The 21,007-nt window shown below is 42.5% G+C and overlaps 2 protein-coding genes across 3 annotated transcripts; one reads left to right on the top strand and one right to left on the bottom strand.

Moving 5' to 3' along the window:
• The first annotated feature begins 4,202 nt into the window (after window positions 1-4,202).
• On the top strand, window positions 4,203-5,039 carry LRRC10 (leucine rich repeat containing 10). Its single transcript, XM_010304126.2, has one exon. It carries the CDS (start codon window positions 4,203-4,205, stop codon window positions 5,037-5,039), a length of 837 nt encoding a protein of 278 aa, XP_010302428.2.
• A 3,084-nt stretch (window positions 5,040-8,123) lies between these two features.
• CCT2 (chaperonin containing TCP1 subunit 2) lies at window positions 8,124-20,009 on the bottom strand. Of its 2 annotated transcripts, none has more exons than XM_075746419.1 (16): window positions 19,900-20,009; window positions 18,575-18,649; window positions 18,044-18,109; window positions 17,836-17,947; window positions 16,871-16,947; window positions 15,723-15,835; window positions 14,973-15,175; window positions 14,674-14,774; window positions 14,460-14,587; window positions 12,444-12,547; window positions 11,389-11,508; window positions 10,686-10,814; window positions 10,495-10,598; window positions 9,356-9,455; window positions 8,574-8,715; window positions 8,124-8,434 (listed from the first exon to the last, which is right to left on the bottom strand). In XM_075746419.1, exons 1-16 carry the CDS (start codon window positions 19,900-19,902, stop codon window positions 8,404-8,406), a joined length of 1,608 nt encoding a protein of 535 aa, XP_075602534.1. In that variant the 5' UTR covers window positions 19,903-20,009; the 3' UTR covers window positions 8,124-8,403. The 2 variants fall into 2 exon arrangements, with proteins under 2 accessions (XP_075602534.1, XP_075602527.1); XM_075746412.1 differs by lacking the exon at window positions 19,900-20,009 and adding an exon at window positions 19,257-19,740.
• Window positions 20,010-21,007: the final 998 nt, after the last annotated feature.

Raw genomic sequence — 21,007 nt, 5'->3', positions numbered from 1 at the left:
GTTGTGACAAGTGATCCCCTAACCACTGAAGATTAATTTCCTATTTATGGGAGAGCTCTGGTCCAAACATAAATGTGATTGCCATCCCAAAAAAATAGGGTCTTAAAAAGATGACAGCCTGTGACATAGAGTAATAAATAGCTAGTGGTTTTGTACACATTTCAGCAAGACATTTGGAAGCGCTCACGGGGATTTATTTTCCCATGAGTTTCCTGAGGTTAGCAGTTCCCACCCCTGCCTGACACTTGGGTTCAAGTCAAGCTGGCAGAAAAATAATGGTGTCAAAAAGAGACTCTGATCTGACAGAGAGTAGCCCCAAACCCATTAGCTGCCTGGGAGGAAGCTCAGAACTGAGTCTGCAATTTACTTCTGAGACTTTTTGAAGCTTTCCCTTGCACGAGAAAGTGTGGTGAGCAATTACATAGTGTAGCCCAGCATACATTAAGGCTGAATTTGAATAATCAGCCATTTTTGTTCAAAAGACCCAACTAGGATGCAGGGAAAAGAGCAATAATGATTATTCCCCTGCAATATATCACTTATTTGAAATAGACTGCTCACCACGTGAAGGTGAACTGGAACTCAGTAACCCCTCCAAAACAGAGCAGACATGCGTAGCAAAGAATGAATGTCAAGAACATGGAGGAGGAGTCATCATTCGCTCTAGCAACAATGCCCTAGTCAAGAAAAAACAACAGAAAAAACCCCAAACACACAGCATTTGTAAGTGAAGAAGGGGTCTAAACACCTGTCACAGCCTTTAAATAAATGTAAAGCAAATCATTATGAGCACATACTAAAGACATTCTTAAAAACTATTCCTTTAAGCCTCTTTCCTTGTTATGTCAGGCTGATTGAGTAGGGGCACGAGAGGCTTAAAATAATTATTTTAGAGCTCTCTTCATTAGTCACCTGGATTTTGAAATGGTTTGTTTTTTTCAAACTTACCTCCAAAATTGTGAGGGCTACACTAACTGCTCTCAGCAAAGGCTGAGCCTGGTGTCAGCACACAGCTGTCTGCAGAGCTTCGAATCTGAAAAAACACCAGTATGTCTGGTTTTATTTGTTTTACTTAAAAAAAAACCCCTCAAAAAATTCTCAAAAAATCTCAAAATAACGCAGGAATAATAACACACAGCTTTTATATTGATTTCCATTTTATTGTGTTGTGGTTTGTTGGGTTTTTTTTAATTCTCTAGCCCTGAGCAGTGTTCCCCATTCCTTCTGGACTCAGAGGTTTTACACATGTTCTCAGCAAGCAACCACATTTTCTATCCCGCAGCCGTCCCAGCCACTGAGCTGCAGAAGCTGGGTGCTGGAAATGAGAACAGTGAGCAATAGCTGTGGTCCTTTGTGAACTTTGAGAAGGCAAAGACATTTCTCAAGGAGCCTACACGCGCCACCTGACGCGCAGCAGAGCAGATGTCATGGCCTCTGGTAGGGCAGTGTCGCTTTGACGAGAGCAAGACGATGTCTGTGCTGAAGCACCTTTATCGCTTGAACTTTTCCTCAAATGCCACAAATGCTTCTGGGAAGTCATTAATGCTCATGTTGGAAGGCATCAGGATAACTCTGAAGACGTGAAGTGGCTTTCAGAACACCGCCCTGGGTCTAATGAGGGGACTGCTTTTGCCTTAGAGCCTTCACTGAGTCGCTAATTCTCAGAAGGATCAACACTGTTCATTTTATTGCAAATGTAGCCCTTTATTATCCCACCATGTGAAGGTTATTTTTTCCCAAATACTCTGATCTCACAGTGTGTTCCAAGCAGACATTCATTTAGCCAACAGAGGTACAAAATGCAGCAACAAAAGGTCATTGTGACTTTTTTTGATAAGCTGGAATAATGATTAAACTACAATGCAGAGGATCCTAAGAAATAGTTGTCTGCAGCTTAAAAGTTTCATTAAGTAGAAATAATTCAAGTAGAAAAAATATATACGTATCTGTGTCCATAGACATAAGGTATATTGCAAAGTTATTTCTCTCCATATGGATTATTAAAAAAAATATGCCTGAACTATATTATTAATATACTCTTACCTAGGCTTTATGTTGTTCTTATCAGCAGGATATCTGAAGAGATTTGTCTAAGGGACATATCTTTGCCATGGATGTAAATTCATTATTATTTTTTGCAAACGCATTTGGTTTTCCACACCTGTAGCCTACAGTACCTTAATGGGGTGGGGAGCCCTTTAGAAGTCTAAAGAAAAGGAAACAAATATAAAAACCTGCTGAGGGCCATGGCAATATTTTCTTAAAAGTCAGATCACGTTCCAGGGTGACTGCTTGGAAAAGGATGCCCTGTGAAATCCAGGAATGCCATGTTCCCCACAGTGGTCCTCTGACAGGACACGTAGTGTTAAACCAGTAAAGAAGTGGCTACTCTGAGATGCTCATTCAGCGCGAACCGTCTCTTGCTGCTGGGATGCTATGCTCAGCACGTCCCACCTTCCATCATGAGAGAGTATTTTCAGCACCTCTCTTCCACAGCATGGCCACAGATGACTGCGATGTATCTTTGTTCTCTAGGCTTGATACTCTGCCCAGCTTCTCCATCCAAAACCTATTTTATGGCACTCAGGTCACAGCACTCGCTGTTCTCTGTCCTGCTGCAATACTGGTCCCCAGATGCCCTCTCTGTTCTCCTCCCCCAGGAAACCCTCCATACATCCTTTATACCATCACTGCTGCGTGGCACAGCCACTCATCTTGCAGGGAAAAGACCAGTAAACTTCCTATAGCCTATACTCAGTTGATAGCTAAGAGCTGCTTTACATTTGAAGGCAAGTGACAGTAGAGAGCTCTCTGTTACCAGATTTGACCGGAAATCCAGAGGCCACCTTAAATGTTTGATATCGCCTTTTTCTCAATCTTCTATTTGCTCTGCCTTTTGTTTTTCTAAGAATACGTGGCTCCCAGCAATCACGTATTTTGGTTGTGTAGCACCTAATGGCCAGAACCTGACTGCAGATTGTTTGAAGAAAGTATCCTCCCTAAATTACAGTAAGTGTGGAAAAAGACAGCAATGAGCTGCAGATATCAAAGTAGACAGCCAGAAAGGCTCTTTCACCTTAAAACACTCTGCCAGCTTTCAAACCCAAAGATCATGGTAGAACCATGGCCAACACACAGGTGGGACAACCCCCAGGAAAGCTTAAAACAGCAGGAGCTCAAGAAGCCAATGTATGCAGAGGTGCCTACTCAAGGGAAGGCTCCTCCTGGAAATCAGAGGTGCTCCTGACCTGAATAGCAATGGGTCTTGCTGAGAGAACGAGGGGAAGAGTTTACACTGTCACATCTAAACTTTTAACATATTTATCTCATTCGTAACAAGTGAGAATCTTGATGGCATTAAATCCATGGCAGTTTCTTGCCATGTTTTGGTACGGCCACGGGAACTGCAGTAGCACGGTCAGAAGGCAGACGGAGAGCAGCCTTGGCAGGTTGTGATAGTGAGCATATTAAATGTGGATTCACACAAGAAGCAAAACATAATGTAATGAAAAAGGCCCTACACAGTCAAGAGTGCCAGAAGCTATAATAAACACCGTTAAATTAGCAACATAAATAGTAGAACAGCTCAAGATAGCAGTTTGCCAAGTATTTGTGTTAAAGGTTTAAGATAAGTACTGGGTGGCAAGTTACACTCTGAAATTATGTACTTGGCACCTTGAAAAGTAAATCCCTAAAAGTGCCATTCGTCTGGGAAGTCAGTCAAGTCTTGACACGTATTTTAAACAACAATTCAATTACATCCGACATTTTGCTGAAAGTTTCATGAAAGCTAAACGTTAAAAATTTGGTCTTCTGTGGTGTTTACTTTCCTAAGCCAGCACTGGCTGCACAGCCAGAGCAAGAGGTGAGGGGCTGAGGCATCCGGGTGACGGTTTGGGGCAAAATCGGAGAACATTTGCAGTATGCAGGAAGAGGCCAGAAGGAATGTTTTTGGAGGGGGTGGGGCGTGTGGGTGGAAGAAGGAGACCTGTGCTATAAGTCGTCCTGTCTGTAATCCCCGTCACCAAACACTCATTCGGTTATCAGAAACATTTCAGAGCCCTTGAGATTAATGACTGGTGCCGTGTAAACAGAGCCTTATATTGGGAAGACGGAGTTGCCAGCAGGTCAGTGCACAGCAGGAGAAGACCAAGGCGAGCCCCTGTCCCTTGCAGTCCCAGCGATCCCCAAAGAAAGAAAGTATGGGTAACAGTCTGAAAGCCATAGTTGCTTTTGTGCCCTCCAACAAGTGCCAGAAGTACCTCCTGGAAGACCTAGAAGAGATGCCAGTGGATAAAATGGTGGATCTGAGCGGCAGGCAGCTGAGGCGGCTGCCTCTGCACATTTGCTCTTTTAGAGAACTGGTCAAGCTGTACCTGAGCGACAACAACCTGAACCATCTGCCCCCTGAGCTGGAGCAGTTGCAAAACCTGCAGATCTTGGCGCTGGACTTCAACAACTTCAAAGCGCTGCCCCTGGTTGTCTGCACGCTGAAGCAGCTGTGCATCCTCTACCTGGGCAACAACAAGCTCTGCAGCCTGCCCCTTGAGCTCCGGCTCCTGCAGAACCTCAAGACCCTCTGGATCGAGTCCAACTGTCTGCAGTGCCTGCCCGAGGTGGTGTGCGAGCTCAGCCTGCTCAAGACGCTGCACGCCGGCTCCAACGCGCTGCGCACGCTCCCTGCCCAGCTGCGGTGCCTGCAGGAGCTGCGCACCATCTGGCTGTCGGGCAACCTGCTGTCCGAGTTTCCCCCTGTGCTCCTGGATATGCCTTTTCTGGAGGTGATCGACGTGGATCGCAACTCCATCCGGTTCTTCCCCAGCCTGGCTCACCTCCCCGGCCTGAAGCTGGTGATCTATGACCACAACCCCTGCAGGAATGCACCCAAAGTGGCCAAAGGAGTGCGCAGGGTGGGGAGATGGTCGGAGGAGACCCCTGAACCCCGCAAGCGGTCCGGGGCAGTGATAGAAATCACGCTCGATGAGAAACCATCACCACCTCCTGCCACCAAGCCCGAGCCAGAAGCCGAGCCCTGCTGATGCTCAGCTGCCCACTCTGTCTCCAGGGAGCACCATGCCACCTGACTAGTCTTCAGGAGTAGGTGCACCGGCTCAGGGCTAGGTGACAACAAAACTCGCTTGTACAGACACCCCCTTTCGCACAGCACCCAGCACTCTCGCTAGAGCAAAGACTTCCTCCCTTTCCCCCTCCTCCCATGCGGGGACCACTTAGAGCCTGCAGTAGAGATGAAGACACTGTTTAGATGTTTTCCATGGGTGGACTGTACGTACAGAGCATGTACGGACTCGCAGCTCTTCACCCATAGGGCTCGCTCTTCTCACCTCCACCTTGCTGAGGCATCCAAGCCTCAACTCTCCGGTGGGAGTCACAGCTCTGAAGTAACCCATGACATTTGTCTCAGATGAATTACCTGAAACGCAGCAGCAGCAGCAGCTTGAAGGTTTCCCTGCCTGCCACGTGGGAAGCAGTAGTGGAGCCCTGGCTGCACTATCAAGGAAACGGCGCGTATGTACCAGCGAGCTCCCCTCTTCCCGCTGCTGCCTTCTTCCTGGAAAATTAGCGGCCACTCTTACTTTGTTATTGCCAAGCAGCATTTTAAATGATGCTGAGGAAAGCCAGAGGCTTTGCTGTTCGTTTTTATGTTACCGACAACACTGCCCGAAAAGCAGCAACACACCAAGTTTTCATGCAGTAGCAAAGAAGAAAATCAAAGCCTGACTAAAATGGGAAAAACACGAGTGGCAAAGGTGTCCTGGTTTCGGCAGGGATGGAGTTAATTTTCTTCCTAGCCGTGGGTATAGTGCTGCGGTTTGGATTTAGGATGAGAATAACGTTGATAACACACTGATGTTTTAGTTGTTGCCAAGCAGTCAAAGACTGTTCAGCTTCTCATACTGCCCTGCCAACGAGAAAGCAGGGGGTGCACAAGGAGTTGGGAGGGGACACAGCCAGGACAGCTGACCCAAACTGGCCAGAAGGATATTTCATACCATATGATGTCATGCTCAGTATATAACCGGGGGTTGGTCGGGAGGCAGTGTGGCTCAGGAACCAGCTGAGCATCAGCTCCGGGTGGTGAGCAACTGTGCTGTGCATCACTTGTTTTGTATATTCTTTTATCATGGTCATTATTCTCTCCCTTTTCTGTCCTATTAAACTGTCTTTATCTCAATCCACACATTTTATTGTTTTTTTTCAATTCTTTCCCCCATCCCACTGAGCAGGGGGAGTGAGTGAATGGCTGTGTGGTTGGTGTAGCTGCCAGCCAGGTTAAACCACAACAAAAGATAAACTTGCGTGAACAAAACCCAGGGCTGGGAGCCCGCTGCTACAGGCCTGCACAGAATTTGAAGCAGAGGCAAACTTTACTCAGTTGACTTCAGCTGGGTATTTCTCCAGCTTGCAACTCAGGCCAGTTCAGATCTCCTTCAAAATGCAGTGAAGCCTTTTTTTTAAGTATGCTTTCCTTTAATTGTGTAACACACAAAGAAATCTGGCTCAAAATGACATTTTTAGCTTTTGTTTCCATGGGATGGATCATTGAGTTTGGTAAAAGAGGTTTTATTTAAAAAGGGCGGGGAACCCTTGGTGGCACGGATCAGCCTCTTCCCTCTCCGTCTCACTTGTCAAGTGGAACTGTCTCACCAGCACAGCCTGCAGAAGCGATGGTTGACTTCCCAGAAAAGGTTTGATCCAATGCCAGTTCGTGACTGCTTAACGTCATTTACATGCTTGAAAAATTATCTGGAAATATACAGACTGTGCTAGCGCTCGCCGTCTTGTTAAATGAAGCCTGGATGTGGATCTGGCTAGCACCCGTGTAGGGTGCTTACTATTCATTAAATAAAATGTACTAGTGTCTCACAAGAGTTAAACCATCCTTCTGAAGAATTAACTGAATTCTCCTTTTCCAAATTCTTTATCTAACCTTTTCCAACAAACTATCTCTTCCTACAAAAGAAAATTACTCAGCAGGACAAGAGTTTGGGGCTTTTTTAACATCCCCATTCAATGGTTTATTTCCGATGGAAGTGATTTGGTAATTTATTTATCCAAGGGGGTGGGGAAGAAGGTGCTTTCACCTGCTTGCCAACAGTTTGTATTTAACACAGCGCTCTATGCAGTATTGTCACTTTTGGAGAACATGAGTCTTTGGAGGAGAAACCAAAAAACCGTTCAGAAAACCTAAGGGAAAAAACTGTTTACAGATACTTTCTTGATTTCCAGTGAATCTTCCTGCTTTGGCAGACCTCCCCCGGCGTTTGCCAAGGTGCTGCGTTATACTTGCAAGGGCCGGAAAGGTCCCAACACCCAGGCGGCGCCTCTCGTTGGGCTCCCACGCAGACGGGACCCCTCCGCTCTTCTCTGCTGACAGTCATCAAGAATCTGAGAAAGACTGGTGCAGGCATCACAGACTGCCTTACAACCTGAGCGTAACGGAACTGGTCCAACCGAGAAACACGCTGCCTTTGCAGCAACTACTGGAATAGGAAAGAGTGGAAAGGTAGGCCACAGGACATGAAATGGGGAAAAAGAAGAGGAAAAAAGGGAATGCAATGCGGCCTGGCCATTTTCCCACTAACTGCCCTCTCTTGCAATAAATAATAGGTGTTTGTAAAGTCAGCCGGAATCCAGTACCTCACAGTCAAACACACAGACTGTTTGGTATCTCTCTCTCCCAAACTGCATCTTCCTCTCACTCCTCCCTCAGAAGAACTCCTATCTGCATAACATTTGTGGTGTAAAAAGCTGCAAAACCCCTTAAGTTCTAGTTCTGGGTGTTGACCGAGGTTCCTCTTCAAGCTTTTTCTCTTCCTTTCGCCATCAAAGAATGAATATACTCCAGTATCGCTAGAAAAGGGTAACATTTAACTTTAAAGCCTATTTCTAGAACCTAAACTCAAAACCTATACAGCCAGGACAAGAATAAACCGCTCACACTAGATGCACCATGTCAACCCAAACTCTCAAGCCTTTGTAGCTCGCCGGGATATCCTCAGTGCTGACTGCCTAGGCACCACTTCCTGTCTGAGGATGAGCACCGCTGCTTTTCTAATGAAACTGCCCTTCTTGGTTCTACACAAAGAAAAATACAACTTTGATGGATTTGATTTTTTTTTTTATTTCTGTGTATTTTAAGTGGAACCTGGAGAGGAACAGAAGGAATAGGGTTGTATAAAACCCTTGTTTTACTTGCAAGTGAATCTTCCCCACAACATATAAACTGAAATAAGTTAAAACCAACTGAAGGCAGTTATTTCATGCCATTGATGGAGATCTGCTTTGTCTCAAGCTTCTGTTCCATAACCTCACGAAAACTAGATCATTAAAAAAATTACTAGGTGAGATCTGGTCCACATATCCTCAGGTACTGAAGAATATTTAACATGGGCGGTGGTCTGGTACGCGTTTTCTGCGGAGAAAAAGAAAAATCAGAAAATTCCTCCCCAAACTGATGTCCACCAGCCTTCCCACCCACCTTCATATTTAATTTTTAGTTGTTATTTTGTGTTCAGTGCTAGCTTTATCCAGTGTAGATACTCAGATCGTACCTTGGTGCTGCTTTAATAATGTCATCTACACGAAGAATCATTTCTGCTGCTTCAGCTGCGCTCAGCAAAACTTGTCTCTTGACTTGGAAACTTTCCGTTACTCCCAAGACTGCCATGTCTCCAATGATACCCTCTTTCATATCTGGAAGAAGGGACACATTAAGAGGTTGGGGTTTTTTTTAACTTGAGGGGTTTTTTTTAAGGAAATTACAAGCAGCTGACAGTATGGCAACTTACCTGCTCAAATGAACTATACTGATAGTAAGGGAAGTATTAAAGTCTTTCACTTCAAGGCTCCTGATTGAAGCCTAACATGTTGCAATTGCATCAAAAAAATTAATGATGAAAACTTTATACACTGGGAAGAGGAGACAAGATCCCAACAGAGCTCTCAACGCTATTTCCTTAGGTATAGCAACTTCAGAATTCTTCTCCACATTTTTTAAGTTTTGAGGTATTTGGTTGTTTTTTTATTTATTTTTTTAAAAAATCAATGCCTTTCTTTTTAAGCTTCATATAACTAGACTCAATGTAAGTAAGGAAAGTGGTTTTCACAGGTGGAAACCATACCCTTCAAAACCAAGGCTTTTCACTCCATTGTGAAGAGCCCAGTAGAATGATAAAAGAATATAACACTCTCTATGTTCTATGCAAAGCAAACACAAATCAACATACTCAGTTCTTCCAGCTGAACATACCAGTGACAAACAGATGTGACCAAGTTTGATAATTCCCCTCCCCAACAGCAATCCCAAGAGCAGAAGTATTATCAAGCCCCTCACCGAGTCCGTAAGTAGTCTTCCCTTCACTGTGAGCAGCTCTCAGCTGAGCAACCAAATCTGCACTGTCATAGCCAGCATTATCAGCTATTATTGTTGGGATCTAAGGAGAGAAACACAGGTTGGTTTTAGTTAACGCAGGGACTGATCCCTAGTAAACATGAAACATACTGTGATGTTACTAGTTTATTAATCAGTTTCAAGAAGAGGAAGTTTCAAGAACATGGCAGATGATCTGTTACAGTGATCAGAAGATAGGGAAAAAGAAAAAAGTCAAACTACCTCTCAGGATTTTGTTTAAGACCTTGTTAAGACAGTAGCTGAGAGGACAGAAGCATGTTAGCAGATCTGTCAGTTAATTTTACATGGACAGAAAGAAATCTGTCTCTTTCTTACTATTTCAGACTACAACTGCAGAAACGGTTTCATTTTAAGAACATGAGTTCGCTGGTAAGCATTAACCACGAGATCATTCTGTTTGCCGTTTAAATGACAGCAGTGCAAATGGCACCCGCTGACTGAAAGGGTAATGCCAAGCCTTACCATGCTCTTTAATTTTCTTGGCAGAAGTGCTTTCCTATGGTCTTTCATTTCCTAAGAAAGGTTTTCCCTAATTTAAAATATAGGAAGACAACTTTTCCTCAAATTGACAGTCTGTTAGCACAATAATAGTCCATGAACGTTTCTTGCGATACTCTTTTTTTCCTACTAAAATGCAGTCTCCAATGCAAGTCTAGAAGTTTCTGTAGTACTAGAGCATGAATACAAACAAATAGCACTAGAGTATCAATAGAACCGACGGGTTGCTCTTTTCTAAATCAGCTGTCAACTGAATTAGCAGAGATTTTATGTGCTATTTCTGTTGCACTTTCAACCTTGCAGGTATCATATCAACACTGCGGGTATCTTATCAACATTCAGATTTTTATAACATGTAGAATTATTAAAACACCAGTACTCTTTTTCTAAGAGAAAAAACAGTAACTTTTTCCCCTTTGTTCATCCAAGAGATGTTGCTAAATTTTACTTTACTTTTAGAAAATAAAAACTTTGCAAGAGAAGCAACCATCTGATCTCAGAAGTTAGTAAACTTAGTGAAACTTTATGTCTATTAATCCAGCAATCTGATTAAACAAACTTACCATTCGTAAAGCCTTAGCAAAGGACTCCATTGCAACAGACTCTTTGCCAGGTGTTCTGATGGCAAGTTCTGCGACAGCATTCGCCATCAGCATCTCTGAACAACCTATTCATTGAAGGCACACAGATGTTTTATATCAGACTTGAACAATAATACAAAACGTATACCACGTACAAAGAATCTAATATTCACCTCCACCATACACAGTTCTAGTGTCCTTCACGGTCTGGGCAAGAACACAGAGAGCATCATGCAAAGACCTCTCTGCTTCATCTAGAATCTGCTGTGTTGCTCCACGCAAAACTATGGTGCAAGCTTCACCTAAAAAGTGCAAATGTGAAATGATGAAAAAAAAAAAAGACACAGAAAGAGGCTATCACAAAACATTTGTAATGGTTTTGCTATCACTGCAGTCAAGTTTTACATAAATCAATTTTAGGTGGAAAAGCATGACAACAATTCACAGGTAGAATGAAACGATGTAGACTAACCTACTGCTTTCATCAATTAACTGTTCCGTGACATCTTACTGAATTGAATAGAAAATGAATGTTATCTTAAAGCAACCCCTCAGAAACTTACAGTATTGGCATTTACTAGAACAAGCTCTCAAGTTCTTGAGGTATGACAAATTACTACTTTTCTTGTCAATTCAGTCTCCCAAAGCAGAAATTTTGGTTCCCATCCTTACAAATGCTTATGTGTATGTTTAAGGTTAGATGAACAATTTCAAACCTGAACATACATCTTTGCAGGATTTGTATTGAAGAGCAAGGCTTTAATAAAAAAGGTTATGTGAATCATTACAAGATGCCTATGCTGCCCTGGTAACTGAAAAGCGTTAGCAGAGGGTTGACACAAATGTTACAACCTGTCATTAGTGGTAAACGCTCACCCATTGCCACTCCAGAGAAATGAATGAGTTTATCTTCTCCAATCATGACTTCTTCAATAAGCTTGCAGCTTCCTAGTTTTACTAGCTCAGGGTGATCAAAGGTTGATGCAATTTCACCACCTACAAATGTAAGATCATACAAAAGTTAAAGAGCTCACAATGAAAACATCCATTCATGCAAGGTCTAACTAGGGGCAGGGGGGAGGAGAGGAAGAGATCATCTTCATAATTGCCCCAAAATAAATTTAAATTAACAATAATGATAAGCCAAATTTTTCCAGTGTCAGCATATGGCAACAGAAACTTTCTCCTGATGTTGAGAAGTCCTTAAAACACCAGTATTTTGTTTCATATCACAAGAACTACAATAGCTGTAATACTTTTGAGTTCTGTCTGGATTAAAGACGAAATGTTGGTATTTGCCAGTAGTAAAACGTCAATCTGTTTAAAAGGTTTAGTAGTATTTACTGATGAAGTATTTATAAAACACTAAATCGTTTGTTACATTTTTTAAACTTGAGCTTCTGCCAGCATTCATTTTGCCTGCCTGAAAATGGCTGAGAACCACTGGCCACCACCCTCCTGGATCTATTTTTTTTTATTATTTTAAATATGAAAGAAAATTACTAACTGGCACTAACTGGCTAAATTGTATTCCACAGTTAGCATTATGATCCTTTATTCACAGTTGCTAGAGGAAAAAAAAAGTATGTTTAAATTATTACACAGGGAGGATTCAGAATCAAAACAATTTACATGTGAAGTGTAACATACTAAAGACAGAAACTGAGTTACCTGCTTCTGAAAAAACACTGACAGTTATATAGCAGTTGATAAATCAACAAAGTAATTTCAAAGTTACTTATGGCCAATTTTGTAGGGTCCTTCACATACGTTTGTATTTAAGTACTGCAAAATAAAGCTTATTTGGAATACTTTCCACATTCACAAATCCACTTAATGGTAAAAAGTATAAACTAGGCAATAAAGCATTAACATTTACTAAAGATCAAATGATGTGACCCTCCAAGTTTCATACAAGGTACTCCACACACCTGTAACAAGAGCCAGTCGTTCTACACCAGCAAAGTCTGCATGTTCAATAGCCATGACGCCAGCAGCTCCAAAGAGCTGTTCAGGGTAGTTGTAGATCAACTGCCTACAATTAAAACACAGGCACATCTTCCCATTATGCATGGAACAAACCTTTTAAAATACCAGAGTAACAAAGGACACCCGATTCTCAGTAGCATGGATGTGCAAGAGGTTTCTGAAAGCTACAAAAGCAGTCAATACGTGAGGCACCTGCTACACATGGAATATTACACCACACAGAAGCAAATGCAGTGACAGGAAAACATACAAAGCTAAAAGAAGAAAAAAAAAATTCAAACTATTACAAAAGATGACACACATTCACACTAAGCACAGGGACCAATATGCTTTAAATTCTAAGTTTTTTGATCCTAAGTGCCTGCTGGGCACTTAACTGCCTATTCTAGCTGGGCACAGTAGAACAACATGTTAAGTAACGTCTTTAATTCCTTAACCAACACAAAATCCAAACAGTATACAACGCTATGGAACAATAAATGGCCAGTCTTGTAATGTATACAAATAGCAGACCACAGAGAAGAGTATATGCTCTCCTATTAATATGTATCTCACTCTCTCTAGAATGAAGTAGTCATCTAAAGCTGAATGGTCAATGACAGATGCCAAATTACTTTTCCCTTCCAAATTAGAGACTGAGTATTGTAGACATTGAGCAGGAGCTGGGAGATGCCATCTCCATCAAAAAAGACATTTCTAATCTATCTTCAAACAGACAACTGGCGCTGCTGGGTACACCCAGGAAAGTTTCTTCCTACTCTGGATCCATACAGCCTTGACCTTTTGTAAGCATCTCCTCAGCAGTATTTGACTGGCTAACACAGTACCAGATGTGAAGTGGATCTGCAGTATGCCTATAAACAGAAGTCAATTTTATCAGGGAATAAATCTGCAAGTCAAGAATCAAGCTAACTGGAGTATCGCTAGCCTGGCTACAGTGACTAACTGCTACCTGAGCTTCCTTAGGGCAACTACCTGCATTACAAGCATACAGGGTAGTAGCGATGGAGTTAAGGATTAAGGAGTTAAGGATTTTTTTTTGTATACTTGAAAGGATTCTTCCATCAATTTGCCAACAGGACTCCTGACTCTAGGACTCTATATTTGTACCATGTCCACTGGACAGTACTCATTTTGCCTCCACTAGAATGCAGTGTGTATGAAACATGACATATATAGAGGGGCTATGAGATTCATCAGTCTGTCAGTGCTTCTTACAGATGTTTGACACAAATTTTGAAGGTGAGTTATACGATGCACAATGTCCTGAAAGAGTGAATCTTTGCTACTGTGGAAAAGAGTGCTACTCTTACAACTCCTAACCTTTGGTGCAGTACTAGCTAATCAGCTTCCTAGCAGACTACGTGATGTGCTGAACCACCAGGTAGATGTCAAGTTGCTATTAAGTATGGCAGTTCCACTCAAATAAGAATTACTGAAAAGCAAAAGCATTTTTCATCATTAAAAAACTGAATGATTTTTTTGCACTGTGACAGTTTAAGAGAGAAGCACACTGCTAACAAAAATAAGCAACCTGGATTGTGACATTTCTTAAATGAAAATGGTTATCTTTCATACTTTCAAAGATGTCCATAAAAAAAAAAGCTCATGACAGGGAGCAGAGAGGCCTCTCAAACACTGTTGAATTTGGAGCAGTACTCCAGCACCAGCATTTTCATGCAGGAAAAAGCACAGCTGGTCAATCTGAACTAAATGCATTCAGCAGCACAGACTCTTTCAGCACCAATTTCCCCCCAAAGAGAGGCACGTGGATATGGACATTGCTGCTGGTATTCATAACTAAATAAATCTGTTAGTATAAAAGCATAGTGACATTGCTTCAACTGGACTTAAACATGGATCCCTGATTAAATAACATCAGTTCTTCCTCTTTAAAATAAACATTATTAAAATCTTGCTACTTTGTAACTCTCCCCTTTTTCCAAGAAAATACATACCTGTTAATAAAGCAGTTTATTCCATGCTTAAGGATACGGTCTACCTTCTCTTTCATTTTTTCTTTTTCTGCCTGTTCTATTTCTGCTACTTTTGCTGTAGAGTCCACTCTAACACGAGAGCCAAAAATCTACATCAAAGAAAACAGAGATTTCAGTCTAAAAATTAATTCCGTTTACAAAAACATTGTTTCACAACAGTAGTTCAGCCACATACCTTAATCTTGTCTGTATCCATACCAGTATTTGCAATTAGAATCTTTGCATTTTCAATTCTTTTTGGCTGATTTACACCAATTTTCTTGTCAAGTAAAAAGCCTGCGGTAACAGAAAGGTCTTGTAAGACTTCAGATAAAAAAGGAAAACAATTCATTTAAATTATAACAAAATTCCCTCATATTTATTATTCAATTTAGTAGTAACATAGCAATGTTTCCTAAAACAAATTTGTAGACGTGTAACTTTCAACAGCTTCATTTCTCAAGTTCACTTACAGCCAACAATACAAAGACTTACCTTCATCTAAGTAGGAATCAGCCAAACTTCCACCAAGTTTCTTAATGACATGGATAGCCTCCAAATTACCAGAACCTTTCAACCTAAGAACAGCTTCCACAGCTAGCTTGACAAAGTGATCTTTATGATGAGTAAGCAATTTTGACGAAAGAGTTGTTCCTGCAATGTTCATCAAGTCTTCACGGAACTTGACTTCATCGTCACTAAAATAAAAGTCAGTAGAGTTAAAGCAGAAAGTCTAAAAGCCTTAAATATCATTAACCTACCACTGTGAGTCTCTCCCCACTTCTTCTAGCCTATATCTACGTGTACCATGTTCCATTTTGAGGAACACTACAAAGAAACCTTCCAGTGTTCCGGAACACAACCTTCTATTTGAAATAGAAGTTCAATTAGAACCTCTGCATTCAGCTTTAGAAAGTCTGTGTTCTCAAAGTGTCAGGTAAAGAAAACAGTCACATCTGAAGTCTGAACATTGTATGTGAAGTAACAGCTCAGATTTTTCTTCTAGGGAGAAAACTGTTGCTTGTGTTTTGTTTCTGCACATCCTAAGTAATTTCAAATAATTTCATAAAGTTTCCGTACTGCATCTAAAAAAAGCAGTCTTTTTTTTCCTTAACTGTTAAAATTAAAAAATTCAGCCTTTACACTACTTAAAAGAGAGTGAAGAATTTCCCAATGGCATATAATTGTCACTAATGTTTTAATCTTGACTGCTTTATAAAGTTACAGCAAATGTACATAACTAACCCATGATCCACAGCTGCTTTCAAAAGTGCCTCTCTTGAAGCTTTTGTGGCTGCTCTCCAGCCTGCAATGATGGTCTGAGGATGAATCTTCTTTGAAATCAGTAATTCTGCCTCCTATTTAAATGAAATTAAGAATTAGGTTTTTCCCCCCGAGGTATATTTACACTAACTAGGAGAGACACTTCCAAGTAATCAGAAAATTCTGAATAGCAGTAAAAGCCAGAGAGCTGTAACAATGAAATTAAAGTCACAGTCACCCTACCAGCAGGTTTTTTTTACATTCTAGGTAAATATGATCTGCCCTTGGAATATCATCAAGAAATTTTGATGGCGGAAAAAAAAAATGCTAACTCCAATATGAATTGCAACCAGACATATACTTCAAAATAGCAATCTTTCACTTCATGTTCGAGATCAGTTTTCTGTTCACTTACAGGTGCAGCTTGAAGTGTAGTTGGAAAAAAACCCACCCCATATTCAAACTCCCCGTTTGTGAGGAACTTGGCAAGCTGATGGATCATTTCTCAGATGCTCTTCATCAGTTCCTGGTTCTGAGAGGATTAGATTTACTGGCACAGCTCTGCTAACAAGAATTCCTCACTTCTGAAGTCTCTTTCACAGTAATTTCAGATTTGGAGTTTAGCAGTGTAAACTTTTACATAAACATAAAAAACATGCAGAGCTTAAAGGAACAGTATGAATTCAGGTCTTGTGCACACAAGAACAGAATTCAACATGCCTTTTTTTTTCCTCACTAATATGATAGAAAAGGATTTCAGAGGACAGAACCTCACCACTAAGCAGTGCTGCATGCTGCCCAGTGCAACATCCAGGAAGTGACCTGTGAGAGGGATACTTCTCTGTTTTACTCGCATAAGAAAATTAATTTTCTCTTATTTCATAAAATGTACCAAAGTAAAATACTTGTGAATTTATAAATAATAAGGAATATAGTCTACAATAAAACAAATAAAAAGATGAAGTAATACCTAAGGGTTGGGTTTTTTTTCCTATCAATTTCAATGGCAATGGAGCAAGATATTTCTATACTTTGGGAGCTCTCTTCATAAACATCAAATAACACACCTCCTACTGATATCGCAGAACATTGCCAAATAGAAACACATCTGAAAAACTGTAATACGTCACCCTCAGTAATTCAGCTGCCAGCACTGTGACAGATGTAGTTCCATCACCAACTTCATCATCTTGCACCTTTGACATATCTAAAGGAGGAAAACACTGTATTAATGTTTTGATTCAAAATACCATGCTCAGCAGTACCAGGTTCACATAGAATTATTTTTATCTCACATTAGTTTGGAGAAGAAAAAAGATCTTGCTCTTCGATAGTTTAAGGAAGTCACTCTAAGTCACAGGAATTTGATTTGCATCTCAGGTTTTTATCATTCTTCAAATTCCTGCTCTTCATTTGCAACCTAGACACCAGTTCCAGCCTGGCGATGGTCAAGAGCTACTCCCCTCTCTCCCCATTCCTAAAGATGGTCATCAAAAGGAAGTAGGGCTGGACAGAAGCTCTAAGGTATACATACAGGATCAGAGAACATAATAAACAAGGATGCCACATGAGCTGCTGATAAACAAGGACCCAGCAAACAAGAAATCATTAAGAGATATGACACTGAATTGTTCAGGGTCCTGTTTGTCACTAGAACCGGCACACTAGGACAGTTGATCACGAAGGTAAATTCTGTACAACGCTGAGTAAGTGTTAAAAAGAGATTTAGATCAGGGAGAATCAGAGAGAACCTCTGTACCACAGTAGATTTCTGATCTAAATTTTCCCAGTGAAAAAAGAGGGGCACACAGCTGTCTTTTGTTCCTTCTGACTTCTGGGACAAACCAGGGTTGAGGGAAAACAAGGAGACACCAGAACAGTTTTACAAGAGCAACATACACCTCAATTTTACTTTTGCAGAGTTCCACAACTCTTGCAACACCTTGGCCTCCTTACTTCAGGAATTCTGCTCTCCTTCCCTTAGATTTGTCACATTATTTGAATAATACTTTTCTAAGAACAAATAAAAACTACACAACAGAGTTACAAATGAAGAAATGCCAAGTACTGCAATGACAAGCTGTTAAAAACTCACCAACTAAAACCTTGGCAGCTGGGTTGTCAACTCCAATAGCTTTCAGAATGGTTGCACCATCATTGGTCACTGTTACTGTGCTATCTCTCCCAGTACTTAAAAGAATCTTGTCCTACAAGATGCAAGATTTAGAATACTTCTTGAAAACCTACTGTAACTATTAAAACTAAGTTAACAAGTCTGAACCACTAGGAACTTGTTGTCTTACCATGCCTTTAGGCCCCAGAGTGCTCTTGACCAGGTCACCAATAGCAATGGCACCAACGAAGGACGACTGAAATGAAAGCAAAACATACCTTGTAGAGCGATTTATTTCTACTTTAACAGAAGAATTATACACTAGCCCATAACTTCCAAGAGGATATCTTAACCCAACCCTTCCACAGCCACAATTCTTTCAGCAGAGTCTGGGTCCAAGTTTCTTAACTGCTACATTTTGATAACCAGATCAAGTATACTTCTCACAGAAACCATAAAAGCATGTCTCATGACCAAAAGAAATGCCTTCCAATGAACACCAATCTTCTGAGTTAAGGTACATAGTTACTTAGTTTTTGAACAATTATGAGGAGTTGCTCTAATTGTTAGCATAAACACTCCTCTTCCTTCTGTTCACAGACACACAACAAGAAAAAACAGTGAGAGACAGATGAAGTTCCACATCACCATAAACTGAAAGTACATTTAACAGTAGAAAAGACAAAATTTAATCACCAGTTTCTTAGAGAATTAAACTTACCAACCGAGCTGTTTCTGCCTTTTCTTCATCTGCACCTGCCTTGAAAATGTTCACAGGAGCAAGGGAAATGGATGCCTAAAACAGAATTAACATAAGAATATTCCTTTAGCTTTAATAACGCTATGCATTTTAAAAACAAACCCCTGACACTAACAGCCTAAACAAAAGTTTATTAAAATAATTTATTTCTATACCCCATTTGGTTTTGATAAAAGATAGATTTTTTTAAGAAAGAGTCAAGGTGAATTTATCTTGTAATCTCGTAATCACGTGAAGAGATCACTAGACCAATTGCAATCTACTCCGAGAGACCACATACCATATTCTCTGATAAGATATATGAGCCTGAAAGGCCGTTACCAGAACCCTACTCCATGGCAACGCCTGTGCTGCTGTTCTGCGTGGCTAACCATCAGATCCAAACAACCCAACATCAGTACAATTAGCAGAACCCCCCAAAAAAATCTAGTTACTGAGCACATCGGGTCTTTAATATATTGATATTTGTGTCAAACCCCCTCTTTTTTTTTTTGCATTTCCATGCAAATTAACTATAGCAGCAACGAATATATGCCTTTGAAGACTAATATTGCAAAGAACTCAAGGCCTTAAATGAATTAGGATCAAATCCAAGCTCTGTAGCTTTTCACTTTGCTGCGTGATCAGCACATGATTTGTCTACCAGTTTCGTGTCCATTCCATCATTAGTTTGACACGAAAAATCAGAAGGGTGCGGTAGGAGACGCCAGGCAGCGCGAGGACAGCTCTCGGCACGCCATCGCGAGCGGCCTGTCACGCTCGGGGACGCGGTGCCGCCTCTCCAGACCTCGGAGACAAGAGAGGGGAAGACCCGGCCTCCCGCCTGCCTCCATCGCGTCAGCCGTGCCGCGGGCGCGCGGCACGGGCGGGCCGAGACAGCCCCTCCCGAGGGGCGGGGGGGGGGGGGGGGCGCTTACCGCGGGACCGGGAGCCGCCCAGGGTCTCCCCGCTCCGGGCTGGGCTGGGCTCGGCCCGGCCGCGCCCTGACAGACCCTCCCCGCGCGCGCTCTAGAACCTTCCAGGCCCAACACGCCGCCGCCGCCGCCGCCTCCTCCTCCTCCTCCTCCTCCGCGCCCCGGCCGCCCGCCGGGCAGAGCGCGAGGCCACCCCCGCGCTAGCGCTGCAACCGCACCGGACAAAGCGTGGGGGAGGGGCGCGACCGCCAGGCCCTCGCACGCGTGTCTACGGGGAGCGCGGCGGCGGCCGCCGCCACGCCCTGGCGTGCTGTGCCGCTCCGCACCCACCGCCCCCCTCCTCCCGGGAAAAAGCGCCGCCACGCCGCTCACCATGATGCCGGTACCGCCGGGAGCCCACCAACCGCCACCTCCACCAGAGAACCACCGCGCGGCTCCACAGCCCCCCCACGAGCTCCTTCGGAAGTTGCGTCAGAAGAGCCGCCGCTTCCGGCGGCGCGCAGCACTGTGGGAGCCGTAGTTTGTCCCTGAGGAGGTGGCGGCGGCGGCGCTCCGCCCCGGAGCACGGGATGGGGCGCAGCTGTTACCACAGCGGGCTCGGGCGCTGCTTTGCTCCCGGCCCGGCTTCCTCACCGGCTGTGCGCGGCAAGCACAGCCCTGCCGCAGGACTTTCTTTTCTTTTTAATGAGTTACGTGACTTGGAGGCCTCTTGGCTCTTCCCCCGTTCTGTGCAACGTCGGCCTCTTGTACGGCAGCACCTGACTTGGGTTTGCCTGGCAGTGCACCACAGCACACCAACCTTTCTCCAAAGAGCTGCCGTCTAGGTACTTACTTTCCACTGTATTTCTATAGCAAGTTATTCCTGCCTCAGCAAAGGAGTTAGCAGTTTCCCCAGTTTGATTTCATCATATTCCAGAAGCTCAGTTCTCAAACCACTCAAAAGCATTTTAAATTGCTGCTCCAGGCCTCCAGTGCACCTGCCAGACCATTCCAGCTATCTGCTACGTCATCCGCATCACCAATTAAAAGCAGCGAACAGGAGATAACCTGGCACAATCCCACTCAATACACTCTTCATTTCAATATTAAAAATTGGTAACTATTCTTTTGGCAGCTTTTCAGATGTGTGAGATCATATCCAAGCCTTGTTCTGTTGCTGCTTTTCCTCCACACAAAAAACCTGCTAGTTACCTAGTCACATTAAAAAAAGTTAACTAGTTTGTACGACTTATTCCTCAAGATTTAGTTCCAGTTGCTATTCCTCTTCTTCCTGCCAGATACAAATCTCTTGGGATATATATGCAAAGCTGTTCTAGATTCAAACTGGCCAAAGACAGGTATCTATCCCAGTGGAAACAGCAAGAAAGAACATAATTAACTCTGCCAACTTTCACATTTCTGTCTGGATTTTAGTATATCAATACCCGGTTAGTATTTTTCTTGAGTTCACTGGACTTTTTGCTTTGTTTTCTTCAGAGAG

Source organism: Balearica regulorum, chromosome 1 (genome assembly GCF_011004875.1).
Source record: "Balearica regulorum gibbericeps isolate bBalReg1 chromosome 1, bBalReg1.pri, whole genome shotgun sequence".
Taxonomy (NCBI): domain Eukaryota; kingdom Metazoa; phylum Chordata; class Aves; order Gruiformes; family Gruidae; genus Balearica; species Balearica regulorum.
This window is presented reverse-complemented; position numbering and strand designations above follow the sequence as displayed.